This window comes from Amblyraja radiata, chromosome 15, assembly GCF_010909765.2.
Source record: "Amblyraja radiata isolate CabotCenter1 chromosome 15, sAmbRad1.1.pri, whole genome shotgun sequence".
Classification (NCBI taxonomy): domain Eukaryota; kingdom Metazoa; phylum Chordata; class Chondrichthyes; order Rajiformes; family Rajidae; genus Amblyraja; species Amblyraja radiata.
Genome location: NC_045970.1, coordinates 36,101,344 through 36,118,239, shown reverse-complemented (window position 1 = coordinate 36,118,239; position 16,896 = coordinate 36,101,344). Strand labels below are relative to the sequence as shown.

At 43.1% G+C, this 16,896-nt stretch overlaps 1 protein-coding gene across 2 annotated transcripts in view; it reads right to left on the bottom strand.

Annotated features, from left to right (window-relative positions):
* The window catches only part of sufu (SUFU negative regulator of hedgehog signaling), a 65,923-nt gene extending 57,775 nt beyond the window's left edge, over positions 1 to 8,148 (bottom strand). Inside the window, exons 1-2 of one of the 2 annotated variants that reach the window (XM_033034034.1) lie at positions 7,855 to 7,969; positions 6,276 to 6,319 (exon numbers count right to left, since the gene is read on the bottom strand). Coding sequence is in view for 1 of the 2 variants with exons in the window: in XM_033034033.1 (XP_032889924.1) it covers positions 7,855 to 7,991 (137 nt within the window). In the remaining variant the exon portion in view is untranslated. Of the gene's footprint in view, positions 1 to 6,275; positions 6,320 to 7,854 lie in introns of both variants that reach the window. The other variant, XM_033034033.1, reaches the window with a different exon arrangement.
* Between the last annotated feature and the right edge of the window lie 8,748 nt (positions 8,149 to 16,896).

The window sequence follows — 16,896 nt, the reverse complement described above, 5'->3', positions numbered from 1 at the left end:
CAGCGTCCACTCTCTCTTCACGACAGCCATCTTGGACGCAGACCTACAGGACTACAATTAGACAAAAAAATCATCCCCCCACAGTGGGTAGCACTGTGGAGGAAGGCACAATGTCCAGTCCCCACCCCATGTTCAGCCCAAAGTCAGGCCTATTGAGGCCACCGCAATTGCCTCTACGGAGGCCCGATGTCCCTGGCTGTTCTCACCGGGTGGTCTTGCCCCGGCGTCGGGAGAGTCCTTTCGGCGGCTGGGCCACCTGGAACGGCCGCTTCCTGGTTGGAGACCGCGGCTGCCGAAGCCGACAAGGCCGCACCGGTTTGGAGCTCCCAGGCTCCCGATGATAAAGTCGGCGCCGCCTCTCCGCACTGCCGCCTCTCCGCACTGCCGCCTCTCCGCTCTTCAGACCCGCAGCCCGGAGATGTTACTCTCGGCGGTCCAGCTCGCCAGAGCTCCAGCGCGTCGCTCCAGCGCGGCGACCCAGGCAAGGCATCGCCCGCTCCACTCCGCTCCGCTCCAGCACTCCAACGCTGTGCCGCCGCCGAGGCCGAGGTGCTGGGCTGTCCCCGCCAGGAAACGGTGCTCCAAGCCCGCAGGTAGGCCACGAGGACGGGTCGACGGGCAGCCCGGAGAAAAGGCTGCCACACCGACCCGGTAGGGACCTAGAAATAAAGTTACACCTACCCCCCCACATTAAAAGACCATATCCCCTACAAACAAAAAAACAGGACTCACTAAAAACTATAAAAAAAACGAATTTAAAACGGACGGCTGCTGGCTAGCAGCCGTTCACCAAGATGGCTCCTCCTCCATTAATAGCTTCTCTCTCCTAGAATGCCATCTGACCTACTGAGTATCCCCTGCACTATTTTAATTTATGAAGAAATACATAGATAGGTGTAATGCTATACCTAATGATTTAAATCATGTCAACAGGCTGCCATGATCCAAAACTGTACAAAATCATAATGATGCGCAATGTCAGACACGATGTGTTTCTCTGCATCTTTCCCTCTTCAAGCTTGGTTATGGATACTGTATTGTACTGCATTGGATATTTACAATTTTTTGCTAATTTTATTAATGGTGCAGCAATATAGTTGCTTCCTTACAGCGCTATACACCCAGGTTCGATCCTGACTACGGGTGCTGTTTGCACAGAGTTTGTACGTTCTCCCTGTGACCACATGGGATCTCTCCGGGTGCTCCGGTTTCCTCCTACATTCCAAAGACGTGCAGGTTTGTATGTTAATTGGCTCTGTAAAAACTAAACTATCATATTCAGCGATTATTCAAATGTACCCCAGATAAAATGAAAACATTCTTTCATTTCACCAAGTCCTAAAACATGAAAACGAACATGTTTATGGAAAAAGTTTCTACGAAATTCAGGGTGGAATTCATGGGCATGCGAGAGGCAGGCTCTAAATAAAAATTGTTTGGAGGTCACTTCTATTTTCATGTTTTAGCATTATATTGACCAGAGTCAAACATAAAGCAACAGCACAAAGCATAATTCCTCCTGCACCATAGAAACATAGAAAATAGGTGCAGGAGGAGGCCATTCGGCCCTTCGAGCCAGCATCGCCATTCATTGTGATCATGGCTGATCATCCCCTATCAATAACCCGTGCCTGCCTTCTCCCCATATCCCTTGACTCCACTAGCCCCTAGAGCTCTATCTAACTCTATCTTAAATCCATCCAGTGACTTGGCCTCCACTGCCCTCTGTGGCAGGGAATTCCATAAATTCACAACTCTGGGTGAAAATCTTTTTTCTCACCTCAGTCTTAAATGACCTCCCCTTTATTCTAAGACTGTGGCCCCTGGTTCTGGACTCACCCAACATTGGGAACATTTTTCCTGCATCTAGCTTGTCCAGTCCTTTTATAATTTTATATGTTTCTATAAGCGTACCAAAGTACACTCCCAAAAAATATTTATATTAGAGACGAGTTCTGCTCAATGATATTTGACGTGAGCACGATTAACCTGTAAAAGTGAGTTCTCAGTTAAATTCAGGGTTGGGCATAAAAGTCAGTCCTATTTTGCCCAACAAGCCCTCATGCTAACACATTGGACACGTTTGGTTTTGGGATCTGCAGATATTGAATATTACGAGGAAAGTTTGAACTATGAAACTGAATCTTCTTCTAATCTAATGGTTTACACAGTGTTAATTGGATCAGCATTACAAATATTATGCAAAATGCAGATAGTCTTTGTACCACATGCCTGGCACTGAATCAAGAGTCACCTAATGGAATTAAGCACATATGAGCAAATAGTGTCATCAAGCAAATAAATCTTGAATATATAATGAAAACCAGATACTTGAAAAGGTTATAAATTGAGTCAACATGTATTATACTTTGATATCATATTCCAAATAAAAAAAGCACAAAAATATTCCCATACATCATACAACGTTTGTTTCTCAATGCAGTTAGAATTATAGATTCTACAGAATCACCACCTTGAATCAATCCATTTTTGGACAAAGTCAAACAACAATTGCTCTGCACCCAAACTTAAAATGTGGCGATTTAAGTACCACTGTTATGGCTTTTCATTCGTGCTACACATTTTTAGATAGCTGGGAAATTAAGGGATAGGGGATTAGTACAGAAAAGTTGTGCTGAAATAACAGATAGGTCTTACTGAATGGCTAACCAGGTGAGATTTTGAATGACTTACTCCTGTTTCTTTCTCCTATTCCTTAATCTACAAAACCAAATACTGTACTAATTCTGTTAATACTGTATTAATTGCTTCTTTTTAAACTATAAACTTGTGAAAACTTTAAAATGTATTAAAAACAATTTGCAAACATTTGCATGTTTCAAGTAAATATTCCAATTCCTGTTTCTCATGTTGCCCAAGTTATAAGGCTAGTAGCGTGACGAAAAATCTAAATGTTAAAAATACAGTCTTCATTGACTTTAAATTTACTTTGTTCTTCAAAAAACATTCAGATAAAAATATAGCCTTAAGCAGATATAACCTTGTGTTTTGATCAAGAAGAATAGTTAAAATGAATAATTTACATCCACAGTAAAGCAGGCACATAGTGTTACAAAACCAAACAAGCAAATTTAGCACAAGGTATGACCAAGCAATGAAATTAAATAATTACACCTTCGCTCCACAAGATGAGACATAAATCAAAACTATACTCTTGAGTGAAGCAGGAATAGTATACTAAATATCAATCATGAAGATAAAAAGTCAATTATAGATATGAACCAATATCAACACAAATTTCTAAATGTTTTGTTCAAGAAGGAACTGCAGATGCTGGAAGATCGAAGGTACACAAAAATGCTGGAGAAACTCAGCGGGTGCAGCAGCATCTATGGAGCGAAGGAAATAGGCGTTGTTTCGGGCCGAAACCCTTCTTCAGACTGATGGGGGATGGGGGGGGAGAAGGAACTAAAAAGGGAGGAGGAGGAGCCCGAGGGCGGGGGGATGGGAGGAGACAGCTCAAGGGTTAAGGAAGGGGAGGAGACAGCAAAGGCTAGCAAAATTGGGAGAATTCAATGTTCATGCCATCCGGACGCAAGCAACCCAGGCGGAATATGAGGTGCTGTTCCTCCAATTTCCGGTGTTGCTCACTCTGGCAATGGAGGAGACCCAGGACAGAGAGGTCGGATTGGGAATGGGAGGGGGAGTTGAAGTGCTGAGCCACCGGGAGTTCAGGTAGGTTATTGCGGACTGAGCGGAGGTGTTCGGCGAAACGATCGCCCAACCTCTGCTTAACCTCCCCGATGTAAATCAGCTGACATCTAGAGCAGCGGATGCAGTAGATGAGGTTGGAGGAGATACAGGTGAACCTTTGTCGCACCTGGAACGACTGCTTGGGTTCTTGAATGGAGTCGAGGGGGGAGGTGAAGGGACAGGTGTTGCATTTCTTGCGGTTGCAACGGAAAGTGCCCGGGGAGGGGGTGGTACGGGAGGGAAGGGAAGAATTGACAAGGGAGTTGCGGAGGGAGCGGTCTTTGCAGAAGGCAGGCATAGGGGGAGATGGGAAGATGTGGCGAGTGTTTTATTGTTTTCTTTTTCTTAGTCCACCACACGTCCCCCTTATTTGTCCCTTCATTCAATAAATTACATGTGTAATTCCAACTTCTAAACTAATTTCACAAAACTTGGTCTACTTTCTGTGATTCAAGTACCCATAAAGCTGTGAATTCTAATACATACTCAAAGTCAAGTAAGCACAAATAATAATTCTAGTTATTAATTGCCCTTGAAATCGACATGCTTCTGGAAATTCTATACTAACTTTCTTGTAAGTTTAGAAAATTCTCCTTCACCATTATGCAAACATCTAAAACACTGTATTCCAGAGGCTTAGAATACTACACATAACAGGCTATTCAACCTTGCTAATACATGCTTGTGTTTATGTTCGACATGAGCCTCCTTCCATTGCACTTCATCAACAAAACCTTTATTCCCTTCTTCCTTGATTATATCTAGCTTTCCTTCAAATGCATAATATATTATTTTTCTCCATTGCTACTTTTGCCAGCAGGTTTCACAGTTAATTCATCTCTGGGTAATATAAGGTTTCTTATTGTCACATGTAACTAGATACAATGAAAAACTTTGTTTTATACATGACATCTAGTTTTCATCCATCCCACAAAGGAAACCGGTTCTATATTTATCCTGTCAAAGTGCTTTATTAGTTTAGATTTCTCAGAACCCCCACCAATCATTTCCTGGATGAAAAAAAATCCAAGTATATTTCAATCATTCATGACAGATACACTCAGTTTGGGCATAATTTTACTACTTATTGCAGTGCGCGTTTCTTTCAATTTTAACTATGGAACAAGAATTGTTTATTGTACTCCAAACGTTGTATAATCAAACACTTCCCTGCTCTTAAATGTGCATCTTCAAAAATTAAGCATCTGGCCTTAGGTGTATTTTTTAAATGGCCTTTTTTAATTGTTTTACTTCAGTGTGTGATTTGTGCATCGGTGCCCCGAGATTCCTTGACTTCTTTTATAAGATTTAGATTTATTCAATGACTATATGGGGTCCTTATTCTTCCTACTCATTAATATGTTGTGATCATTTAACAGTTGAGATTAAAGAGTTGAAAATGGTATATTACACATTAGCATGCAATCCTACAGTACATGTTCTTAAGGAAAGGTAAACATGTTGCAGTTAGTCAGCAGATCTTCAGCAACATATTAATTAGTTGCCAGCCTCACTTCCATAATTCAAGTATCTTTCACTGTCCACTTCACAGCATACAATGCCAACACAGGAAAGAGGTTGAAAGCAACAGCAAATGCAATCAGCATGGATCAACATTTTATTTTCAATTGGCACTAAGCAATTGCCTATTTCAACTAGAAATGGAGTTGCAGTATTACATATCTTTAAATGGTCCATCCTACAATACCTTCCCTACGTTCTCCTACTTAAAGGAATTCATACACAGATTTAAAATCCTAAATATTTGAGTAGGAACGAGCAGCAGATGCTGGTTTAAACCAAAGATAGACACAAAAAGCTGGAGTAACTCAGCGGGACAGGCAGCATCTCTGGAGAGGAGGAATGGGTGACCAGTTCCTAAATACTTTAATTCCTCTTCCCATTCACACACTGACCTTTCTATCCTTTGCCTCCTCTATTGTGAGTGAGGTTAAACGCAAATTGGAGGAACAGCATCTCATATTTCACTTGGCCAGCTTACAACCCAGTGGTATATTTCTTTAACTTCAAGTAACCCCTGCATTCCCTCTTTCTGCATCCCGCCCCCAAAGTCACACCAGCTTCTCTTTCTCACCCAACAGCTAATAATAACCTGTTTCCTTTATCCTCATTACTTTTTTTGCATATCTTTCATTCACTGTTCTATATCCTGTACATCTTCATCTATATCTCTCGTTTCCCTTTCCCGTGATTTTCAGTCTGAAGCGCCTTGACCCGAAACGTCACCCATTCCTTCTCTCCAGAGATGCTGCCTGTCCTGCTGAGTTACTCCAGCTTTTTGTGTCAATCTATAAATATTTGAAACTGCAACGTATTTCTGAGTGACTTTTGGCTTATTAACAGCAAAGAAAATCAAGAAAATGTATTTTGCTCATATAAGAACTTAGCAATGTGAGGCAGCATTGACAACTTTGGAAGAAATAGAGTATATATCACTTAATCTTAGCTCAGCCTTTCAGAAAATGTAAATTAAGATCCCCTTTGAAATGTATCTAACTGTCTCTCAAGTGAGGCATATGTTTTCATCTATACTACCCTACCTGGAAGACTTTTGAGGTCTGGCAGATAGATGCTCATTCTAGGCCTTGAGATGAGAGAAAAGGAAACAGAGAATTAAAGATAAAGACAAAGCAGTCACTAGCAGTAAGAGGAAAATCTGACAGAGCAAGAGGTTAAAATGTTAGTTAGATTCTCCAATCACACTTTTTATCTTTCATACAAATTATAATACAATATTTCATCAAAGTAATAGTAACTTTCTATAAAAGACAAAATTACATAAAACTACAGAAATAAATGTACTGTATAAAAGTCTGATAATAAGGAATTCAGTTTTGATTGTCTCGGATGATCCAGATCCATTTGCTGATCTATATGGAATTGTCTTAGGCTATATCTAGAAGTGCCCTAGGTTATATCTAGAATTGATTCCAGTAAATAAATTCAAAAGGATCAGTACATATTCCACCATCAACACAAATAAATGTAGTTTCTAATGACCCAACAACTATGTAAATAGCTTGGGTACAGCTGCAATACTAATGCAAAGACAAAAAAATTAGACAACAAAGACAAATTAGAAACAAAGAACTGCAGATTCTGGTTCACAAACAAAGACACAAAGTGATGGAGTAGCTCCGTAGGTTAGATTGGAGTCTGAAGAAGTGTCCCGTCCCAAATTGTCACCCATACATGTTCTCCTCAGATGCTGCCTGACCCGCTGAACTACTCCAGCACTGTGTGTCTTCTCAATTGTAATTTAAATTTTAGGAATTGTTTCAAAATTACTTCTGAATCTACTTGAATTAAAAATCAAATTACTACAATGTCCTGTAACCTGCTAATTTTAATATCTTAAACTTAAATTCTGTAAAACAAATTTATACTTGTAATAAATACATAATAGTTAATTGAGACATTTTAATCAATACTTTAAAATTAATAACCAGACTTTTCACAGTAAATTCTATGGTCATCACTACCAATAATTGAAATCTTTAAATTCACGCGGAATTTTGCTACTTCAACCATCAACATAATAATTGCAAGATAAGATATAGTATTTTCTATTCATCAGCGACAGTTTTTATTGTTTTCTAAAGAAAACTAGAAAAGCCGAGATCGTTTTTGTTTATGCACAATGCGTTCACAGGATTCACACTGGAATAAATACTACTAAGGGTTCTTCCAAACAAAATACACGTCAGATGTTGCAATGTACACAGAAAGTTTAAATAACATGAATAAATCTGTATTATTTACTTTAAAGCGACATGATGATAAACCTAATTTTCAAAGACTTTTCAATTGTACAAGAACTTTAGCCCAACTTATATTTGAAGTAAGGAATTGAGAAGAAACTATTCAAGGTTGCAAACTATTCAAGGTTGCAACAAAGTTTTTTAAAGTTTTACAGACACCAGCGCTAAGCTTATCGACAAAGAAGTCAGTACGCACAAAGTGGGATCGTGGAAAATAATCTATATAATTGGATGTAACTTGCAAATAACTTTAAATTGCTCAGATTGAGCCTGCTGCATGGTAACTTATTCTTCTGGGATGTGGGGCCTCAGGAAAAGGGCTGAAGCCGAGGATATTATTGATGTGGAGGTGACCTACCAATACTTGACTATGGCGGTGACTTGCAGAGGATTGGGCTGATCCGAGTACAGCCTCTTGCACTCTTGGTAGATAGCGTGCAGTCCCGGGGGCAGCAGCGCCGCGATGCCCGGGCCGCTAGGCCTCAGCTCCTCCATCGGATCCGGCGGACTCGCACCAAGCTCGCAAGGGGGCTGATCTCCACCGGCAGGCCCGTGTGTTGAAGACGCCTGCAGGGTGGGATGGCTCAACGCGGGCCACTCACTTGCCGAATGAGGCGTCGGGACCTACGCCTCCCCGACCCCCTCCCTCCCTGCTGACCACACCCCCTCGAGTCGGAGCTCGCCTCCAAGCGCGCTCGCGCTCACTGCCCCCAGCCGTCGTGCTCGTGCAGCTAGCGGGCGCTCACTGGTCCCAACGGTCCCTCTGCCCCTCCCAACAACAGTCTTCCTTGCCCCTAGTGCTACCCTCACATTCCCCCCCCCTTCGCAATGCCCCCGTGCTTTGTCTCTTCCCTTCCTCCCCAAGCATTGCCCAAACTGTCTCACCCCCTCCCTCACACTGCCCTCAATCTCGCTCGCATTGCCCATTCTGTGAACTCTTCCCCTCGCATTGCCCATACTGCCCCCACTTCCCCTCACATTGCCCATTCTGTGAACTCTTCCCCTCGCATTGCCCATTCTGCCCCCACTTCCCCTCGCATTGCCCATACTGCCCCCACTTCCCCCTCGCATTGCCCATTCTGCCCCCACTTCCCCTCGCATTGCCCATTCTGCCCCCACTTCCCCTCGCATTGCCCATTCTGCCCCCACTTCCCCTCGCATTGCCCATTCTGCCCCCACTTCTGTCTCTTCCCCTCACATTATCCATCCTGCCCTTTCTGTCTCTCCCCTGTACACTGCCCTTGCACTTGCATTGCCCATACCCCCCACCACCCCCCCCCCCCCATTGCCTGTCTGAAGAAGGGATCGGCCCGAAACTTTGCCCATTTCCTTCGCTCCATAGATGCTGCTTCACCCGCTGAGTTTCTCCAGCATTTTTGTGTACCTTGCCTGTACTCTCTCTCCTTCTTTCATTGCCCATACTGGCCTCTGTGCCCCTTGTATTGCCCATTCTGCTCTCTGTCGCTCCCCCTCACATTGCCCCTGTCGCTATTTGACCCTCCCTCTCGGGCCCCCCTTTCTGCCTCTTCTCGCTCTACCTCTGGTGCTCTTTGAATCTCCCCCTCACGATATCCAAACTGCCTTATCTGATCTCACACTACATTCACACAAAACACTCCCTCCTTTTCTCTGATGCTCTTTGTGCCTACTAGAATCTCCCACCACTTCCGTATATTCCCCTCCAATTCTGCCCATGGACTTGACTTTCCAAAAGGTTTTTATTCTTTCGAGGCACGAGACTCCAGATGCTGGAATCTTACGGAAATAATCAAAAAGTTGGAGGAACTTGGCAAGTTGGCCAGCCACTGTGGAGGAAAATGGACAGCTAAAATTTTCAGGTGGGGTCCTTTACATTTTGACTTCTTGTCAGTTGAAAGTGGGGACAAGGATGGCTAAATAGATTATTTTGGGATGGAGTCAAGGACACTCAAGTCAGGGACAGAGTCACCGTTGAGAAAGCTTTCAGTAGGTCGATTGCCTCTGTCGTTGGTGAGCTTGAGTCCGATTCTTGGATATCAGTGGTGTGATGCCTTGGAATTTGGGACATTAATGACCATGATAATGCTGAAGAACTGTATGCCATGGCTCTCAGGGATTTGCATATTTCAAACCAAATCCATAAAATAGCAGTTCTCTACAGACCCACCCACAATGTATTGCACTGCTCTCTGATAATGGGGAGGCAAGGAACAGAAGATACTGGTCTCCAAAAAAAAAAGATACCAAGTGCAGGAGTAACTCAGCATGTCAGGCAGCATTTCTGGAGAACATTAATTGGTGCTGTTACAGTTCGGGACCTTCTTTAAACCTCTTCATTCTATTCCAAAGAAGGGTCCCGACCCCAAAGGTCACCTATTATTTTCTCCAGAGATGCTGCCTGACCCTATGAATTACTCTAGCACTTTGTATTGTTCAGGGCAAGAAACTGAAAAACGCGGAGCGCTTCCTATACCTCGCGATGACTGCAGATCTTAATAATTAAATTCACTACAAATGAAAATAAAAACTTCCAGTTGCTAGAAATTTGCAATGAAGCAGAAAATACTGGATAAACTTAGCAGGTCAGACAGCATCTATGGAAAATGGAAATGTTTAACGCTTCAGATCTGGGACCTTCTTCAATCCTGGACCAAAAAATGTTAACTCTTCTCTTTCCACTGAAGCTGCCTGGCCTACTGAGATTTTCCAGCATTTAGTGTTTTTACTTAAAATACACTGGTTGCATTTGAATGAATGAACTAATAAATATGTTTATTGGCCAAGTGTGTATCCATACAAGGAATTTACCTTGGTGCTCCGCTAGCAAGTAACAACACGACATACAGTAACTATTAAGAAAGACACATAAAACATTAAACATTAATAATAAAACATTATAGTTTAAACATGTGAATGAAATAGAATACCAGGGCAAAAGGAGGCTACAGACTTGAGTAGAGCTACTACTAGGGGGGGGGGAAGCTGTTTTTATGTCTGGCTGTGGCGGCTTTGACAGTCCGGAGTCGTCTTCCAGAGGGAAGTGCTTCAAAGAGTATGTGGCCAGGGTGAGTGGGGTCAGAGATGATCTTACCCGCTCGCTTCCTGGCCCTTGCAGTGTACAGTTTGTCAATGGGGGGGGGGGAAGGTTGCAGCTAACAACCTTCTCGGCTGATCGGACGATTCGCTGCAGCCTCCGGATGTCATGCTTGGTGGCTGAGCCAAACTAGACCATGATGGAGAAGGTGAGGACAGATTCTACGATGGCAGTATAGAATTGGACCATCATTGCCTGTGGCAGATTATGTTTCCTCAGCTGCCGAAGGAAGTACATCCTCTGTTGGGCCTTTTTGACTGTGGAGTCGATGATGGCCCCCCATTTCAGGTCCTTGGAGATGATGGTTCCAAGGAACTTAAAATACGCCACAGATGTGACTGTGGTGTTGTTGATGTTTAAGAAAGAACTGCAGCTGCTGGAAAAATCAAAGGGAGATAAAAATGCTGGAGAAACAGCCAGTGAGGCAGCATCTATGGAGAGAAGGAATAGGCGACGTTCGGGTTGAGACCCTTCTTCAGACTGATGTTTGGGGGGGGGAGAAAGGAAGAGGCAGAGACAGTAGGCTTGTGGGAGAGCTGGGAAGGGGGAGGGGAAGGAGGGAGAAAGCAAGAGCTATCTAAAATTAGAGAAGTCTACCATTTTTATGAATCACTCGGCAGTCCGCCTTCAGTGACTTGCATATGATAGGTGATGGTCCTTTTCTCCAGAGATGCTGCCTGACTCACTCAGTTACTCCAGCATTTTGCGTCTATCTCCGGAACATTGTCCATTTTCCTCCACAGATGCTGCCTGACCCGCTGAGTTACTCCAGCAGTTTGCTTTTTGCTCAGTGTAGAAATAAACTCTTAACTACACCCTCTGAAAGACCCTTACCACTTTAATATTGTTTACCTCTCAAACAGGCTCTTGAGTCAATCTCTGAACAAGACTATCAGTTGGGATGACATTAATAATTAACCCAAACCCATGATAAATTAAGCTTGGGCTCCTTTTACATAATGTCATTACAAGCAAGCTCACGGGATATTTTTAAACCACAAATAATGGTTGGATTCATTCATAAGTATTCTACCTGTAGGTTGGGGGAGTTACATGAGTCTCTTTGAAGTTAGTGTGGGTCCTATATTACACAATGATAGGTTAGGACACAAATATCCTTTGATAAAGAGAGACTTAACAGTCTAAAGATGCAGCAAAATAAATGTTCCAGGATAGTTCTAATGATTGGCCAACCAACCTAGTTATTTGTTTGTTGAATCTGTTGCTGGGTGCTGGGGTTCTTTCCTCTTGGTTAACCAAGTGTAAGGCTTTTGCTAGCAATTTGCTTTTTTGCTTAAACAGCAGTATCGTTCCATATAATTCAGAGATCCAAGATCCAAGTTCAACTCTGAGCTAGACACAAAATGCTGCAGTAACTCAGAGGGACAGGCAGCATCTCTGGAGAAAAGGAACGGGTGACGTTTCGGGTCAAGACATTCCAGTCTGAAGAAGGGTTTCGACCCGAAACGTCACCTATTCCTCATCTGCAGAGATGCTGCCTGTCCTGTTGAGTTACTCCAGCATTTTGTGTCTACCTTTGATTTAAACCAGCATCTGCAGTTCTTTCCTACTCAACTCTGTGCTTCTGGCTTTAGGTAAATAATAAAGCATGCTTACTAAAGAAAATAGTGTACACTCCATGTTGGGAAACAAATTCTGATTTGGAGGTTCATAAAATGTTCATTAGTTAATTAATTAACACATTTCTTAAATGTCAAGATGGCCAAAACTAACTTAATGATGGTGCGCCGATTCTGACCCTGTGGTGAAACCAAAATCACTAATGCATTGCTTCACTTAATCATCCCTAAACATTACGTTTTTTCTTCCAAAAAGTTAAATACATAATGATATAATTGCTATTTTGGGTAGAAGCTACAAAGTATCCTCTAAATCAAAACGGGTTAAGCATAATTTATGTTTAGGACAATATAAAATATATTAATTTATAGGTATTACTTTTTTAAGGTGACTAAATTTGTAATTTGAATTGAAGCTTATACAGTGCCCTCCATAATGTTTAAGACCCATTATTTATTTATGTGCCTCTACTCCACAATTTGATATTTGTAATAGAAAAAAATCACATGTAGTTAAAGTGCACATTGTCAGATTTTAATAAAGGCAATTTTTATACATTTTGGTTTCAAAATTACAGCTGTGTTTATAAAGATTGCAGCCACGTCCACTACCCACCCCCTCCGTGCTGCACAACATCACTTCTCCATCATCAACAATAAAAATAGAGGTGGAGAGGCTGTTCAGAATACAGAAAAGCCGGAAATCTCCAGGACCGGACAATGTTTCCCCCTCTACTCTCAAGCTCTGTGCTGAACAATTGGCACCAGTCTACACAGACATTTTCAACAAGTCCCTGTAAACCTGTACTGTCCCTGCCTGCTTCAAAGTCTCCACTATTGTCCCTGTGCCCAAAAAGGAAAGGAATACTGGTCTTAATGACTACAGGCCTGTCGCACTGACCTCTCAAGTGCAGGCCCAGCTTGTGCTGGCCAAGCTGAAAAATATCACGAACTCCCTGCTGGACCCTCTGCAGTTTGCATATCGGGCCAATAGATCTGTGGATGATGCGGTCAACCTGAGCCTGCACTTCATCCTCCAGCATCTAGACCGCCAGGGGACCTATGCGAGGATTTTGTTTGTTGATTTTAGCTCTGCATTCAACACCATTGTGCCAGAGGTACTACACTCCAAACTTTCCGAGTTGACTGTGCCTGAACCCCTCTGTCAGTGGATCACCAACATCCTGTCAGACAGGAAGCAGCATGTGAGGCTGGGAAAGCACGCCCGCAAACCATATCAGAATCATTTTTCTGGATTTTTAAAGAAATAAATCTTCTGCGCATGCCCAGGTCATAGGTCACTCGCCATAAACATTGTTGGTAGCCTAGCAGCTGAACCTTCATTTCATCTGTATTTTCCAGCTTTGAACTAGGTAAGAAAATACTGCTTTCAAACTATGAATTAGTTGTATTTATTGTTCATTTGTACAAAGCTACGATGATTTTGTCGTTTTTATTATTTTATGCTTCGGTGAGTGAGCGAGATCGTGCTGCTGCATGGAGTCTGGGTCAGGCCCGGGTCTCCGGCGCTGCGGGCGCTGTTGAAGTGCTGCTGGGCCATCCCCGTCCCCTCCCGGGTGTCCTGTCCCTGTCTGGGGGCAGCCGGAGGTGTCCAAGGTGGCCCTGGGCCGGAGAGGCGCCGACCCGGGCTTGCAGCCGGTGCGGATGGGAGGCGTTGGCTCCAGCTCCTGAGGGGCCCGTTCCCCGGTGGACCTGGGACCGTTGGCTGCCCCTCTCTCCTTGTCCAATGCCTGTCAGTTGGCCCCCTCGGTACAGGCGGGGGCCGAGCGCCGGTCATGGACGGAGATGAACACGGGATGCTGCGGTGGCTCGGAGGGTCAGGTAAAATCTCTGGAGAAGGGTCTCGACCCGAAACATCACCCATTCCTTTTCTCCGGGGATGCTGCCTGTCCAGCTGAGTTGCTGCAGCGCTTTGTATGTATCCTCGTTGAAGGCTGGTGCTCGGCTTTTGCCGGTGCCGGGTGGGGGGGAGGTTGGCGGCGGCGGCCGCTCAGTGGGGCGGCGGTGCGGTTGGTGGTACCCAGCCCATCGGGGAGCGGGTTCCTCGGGAGTTGGAGTGGGATTAGGCTGAAATTGGCGCTACTTCTCCATGCTGGCTGTGGGCCTGGGGCCGCCAGTGTCCTGTCTCCGGCCACCTCCCGGCTGGGGATGGGGGGGGGGGTGGCGGTCCAGCGGCTGTTCAGCAGCGCTTGCAGCATCAGGGACTCGGGTTCGATCCTGGCTGCGGATGAAGCGCGGGTCTGTGTTCGCACTCTCCTCTGTCTCCCACTCACATCTGCCCCCTCTCTCTCGCTGTTACACCCCGCTCTCCCGCTACGTGGCACCCCCGTTCCTCAGATTAAATATATTTTTACAGATAGATTATGAACAAAGATAAGAATTTATACACAGTCTATACAGCAAGCGCTTTGTTCTTTTTTTCTTTTTCTTTGACAAATCCCATGATTCCTTGTGTTTTTGAAATACCGAACTAGCATATTGTCTTACACTTGCTAAAACCCTAAGATGTTGCAAAATGTTGTTTGAAAAGCAGTTGCTGTTTTAGTATTGAGAGACTGGTAGGTTAATGTGCTCGAAATTAAAATAAGAGTTCCTTATTTGTTATACTTTAAGGTGAGGAAGTGTGATTTACAAATCAGGACAAGGAAATAAGCTGGTTACACTGTTAGAACAGAATGTGTTCTATTTGAGGATGAGAATGAGGATTTGCAGACAAACTAGAAATAGTAATGACGATTGCACACAACTGGAAAGGTGTGAATAACATCATCTTGTTACACCCACTGAGATTCTCTGCTCCACTTTCCTGCTCTCAATACATCTAATTTCTTCATGTGTTTGTGTTGCCTAAGCATTGAATGTGGCCCTGACCTCATTTACAATTGTCTGTTTTTCCTGTATGCTTCAAAAATCTTCCCAGCAACTTATTTTCTTTTGAGTAAAAAGGTTCCACTTGACTTTCCTTCTTCTCCTCTTTGATAATTTTTAACTCGTGTACCCTTTTATTTGAACCCCTTGCTATGTAAAACCATTTGGTGAATAGTTAAGCTTCTTAATAATTCTACAATATTTAATAAGCACCTCCTTCTCAAAGAAAGGAAATTCAGCTTCCATAATCTTCCTTCAATGTTTAAATCTACTGAACAAAAATGTCATGCCTATTAATTGACTTTGTACATTTGCGATGTTACTATAACATTTCATAATTAAGAAGGCACTGACATACCATGAGAGTTAATATTTCTTTTTGTTATCTCGGCAAGGGTACACATGGTGTCCATCTCTAGTAACTATGAGAGAGTGGGATGTATCCTCCTTCAATGACTCCAGACTTTGTCGTATTGCTGTTTGCACTCTGATATTCATGTTATCACATTTTAGTTACTTTTTTTTAAATGTTATCCACAATTGAACACCTGATAGGAAAACACATCAGAGACACATAGTTGTAGATTGGTTACTTTACTTACTAACCAATGGAGTGCTTTATTATTAGAAGCTCCGCCTACTACACTGTTCATATTATCGCAACCCAACTCGTGCTGGCAGTCTACGCTGCTACTCAGCTGAAGCAACATGCTGTAGTGTGTTATAAGTGCCTTTCAATAAATACTGATGTACTATGTTCGTGAGTCTGACTGGGTCATTTGACAGTCACGCTTAGTCCCTTTGAACTAGGACAGTAGATTCTCTTCCCTGAATTTTTAAAACCATGATACAGCATTGTCTTGAATTTATTCAATTTAATTTTTCAACCTTCACAGAGGAATTATTTTTAATTGTGCATGAGATGAGAAATTCACTGGGAAGATTAACTCCCCATTTCTACTCATTTGAATTTAAGAAGTAATTAAGGGAAAAGTACAATGGTGGGTCTGGAATCTCACATTGATCAAATTAAGTAGGGACAGTGGATTTCCTCTCATTGAAGTGTGTGCAGTAGGATTAGGGTTACTGCACTTTCACAATTTTTACAACTATCTGTAGCTTCCTAGTTACTATTGTAAAATTGCTCCTTAAATAAAAGATTAATTAATTAAATATAAAATGATTATCTGCCAAAGTGGGATTCTGCCAAACTTCACACGAAGAACTTTGGACATTTTGGAATTTGTGGTGGGGTTATTAATTTATCAATTTTTTGTTTGTTATATGATATCTGAATATTGTGTTTGCATGCATTATGCTGCGGCAAGAAGGAATTTAATTGTTCTGTTGTCGGTACATGGACAATTAAACACTCTTGACTCTTGGTTCGACCATATCCCTTGAGCTAGCATTTTGAATGTAGGTGCAGTAATTTAACCACTAGGCAACCGCGCCCATGAGAGCTTGCATGCCTCATCTGTAAACCACCTTAACACCAAGCACAAAGCATGAGTTTATGATTAGGCCAAAAATAGTTTCTCTCCACCCAGCTCCATTTTGTAACTGCTGTCTTTCAATTCAGCTAACCTGCCAACAATGCGCACCAAGGTACATTTGCATTTAGCTGGCCAGTTCACAGGCTCCAACTACAACAACCTCCATCTAAAAAAGTGCATTTTAAAACTAGGAGGCAAATACAGAGGGACCCCTGGAATGCTTCTGAGCAACATTTTTCACTGGGTGTCACCAGAGCCGGATTTACCACTAGGCTTCATAGGCCTCGAAATCCAGGGGGCCTCCGGCCAAGGCAGGACACCTGCCGTTCAACTCTGAGCGCCCCCCCCCCCCCCTCCCCCCC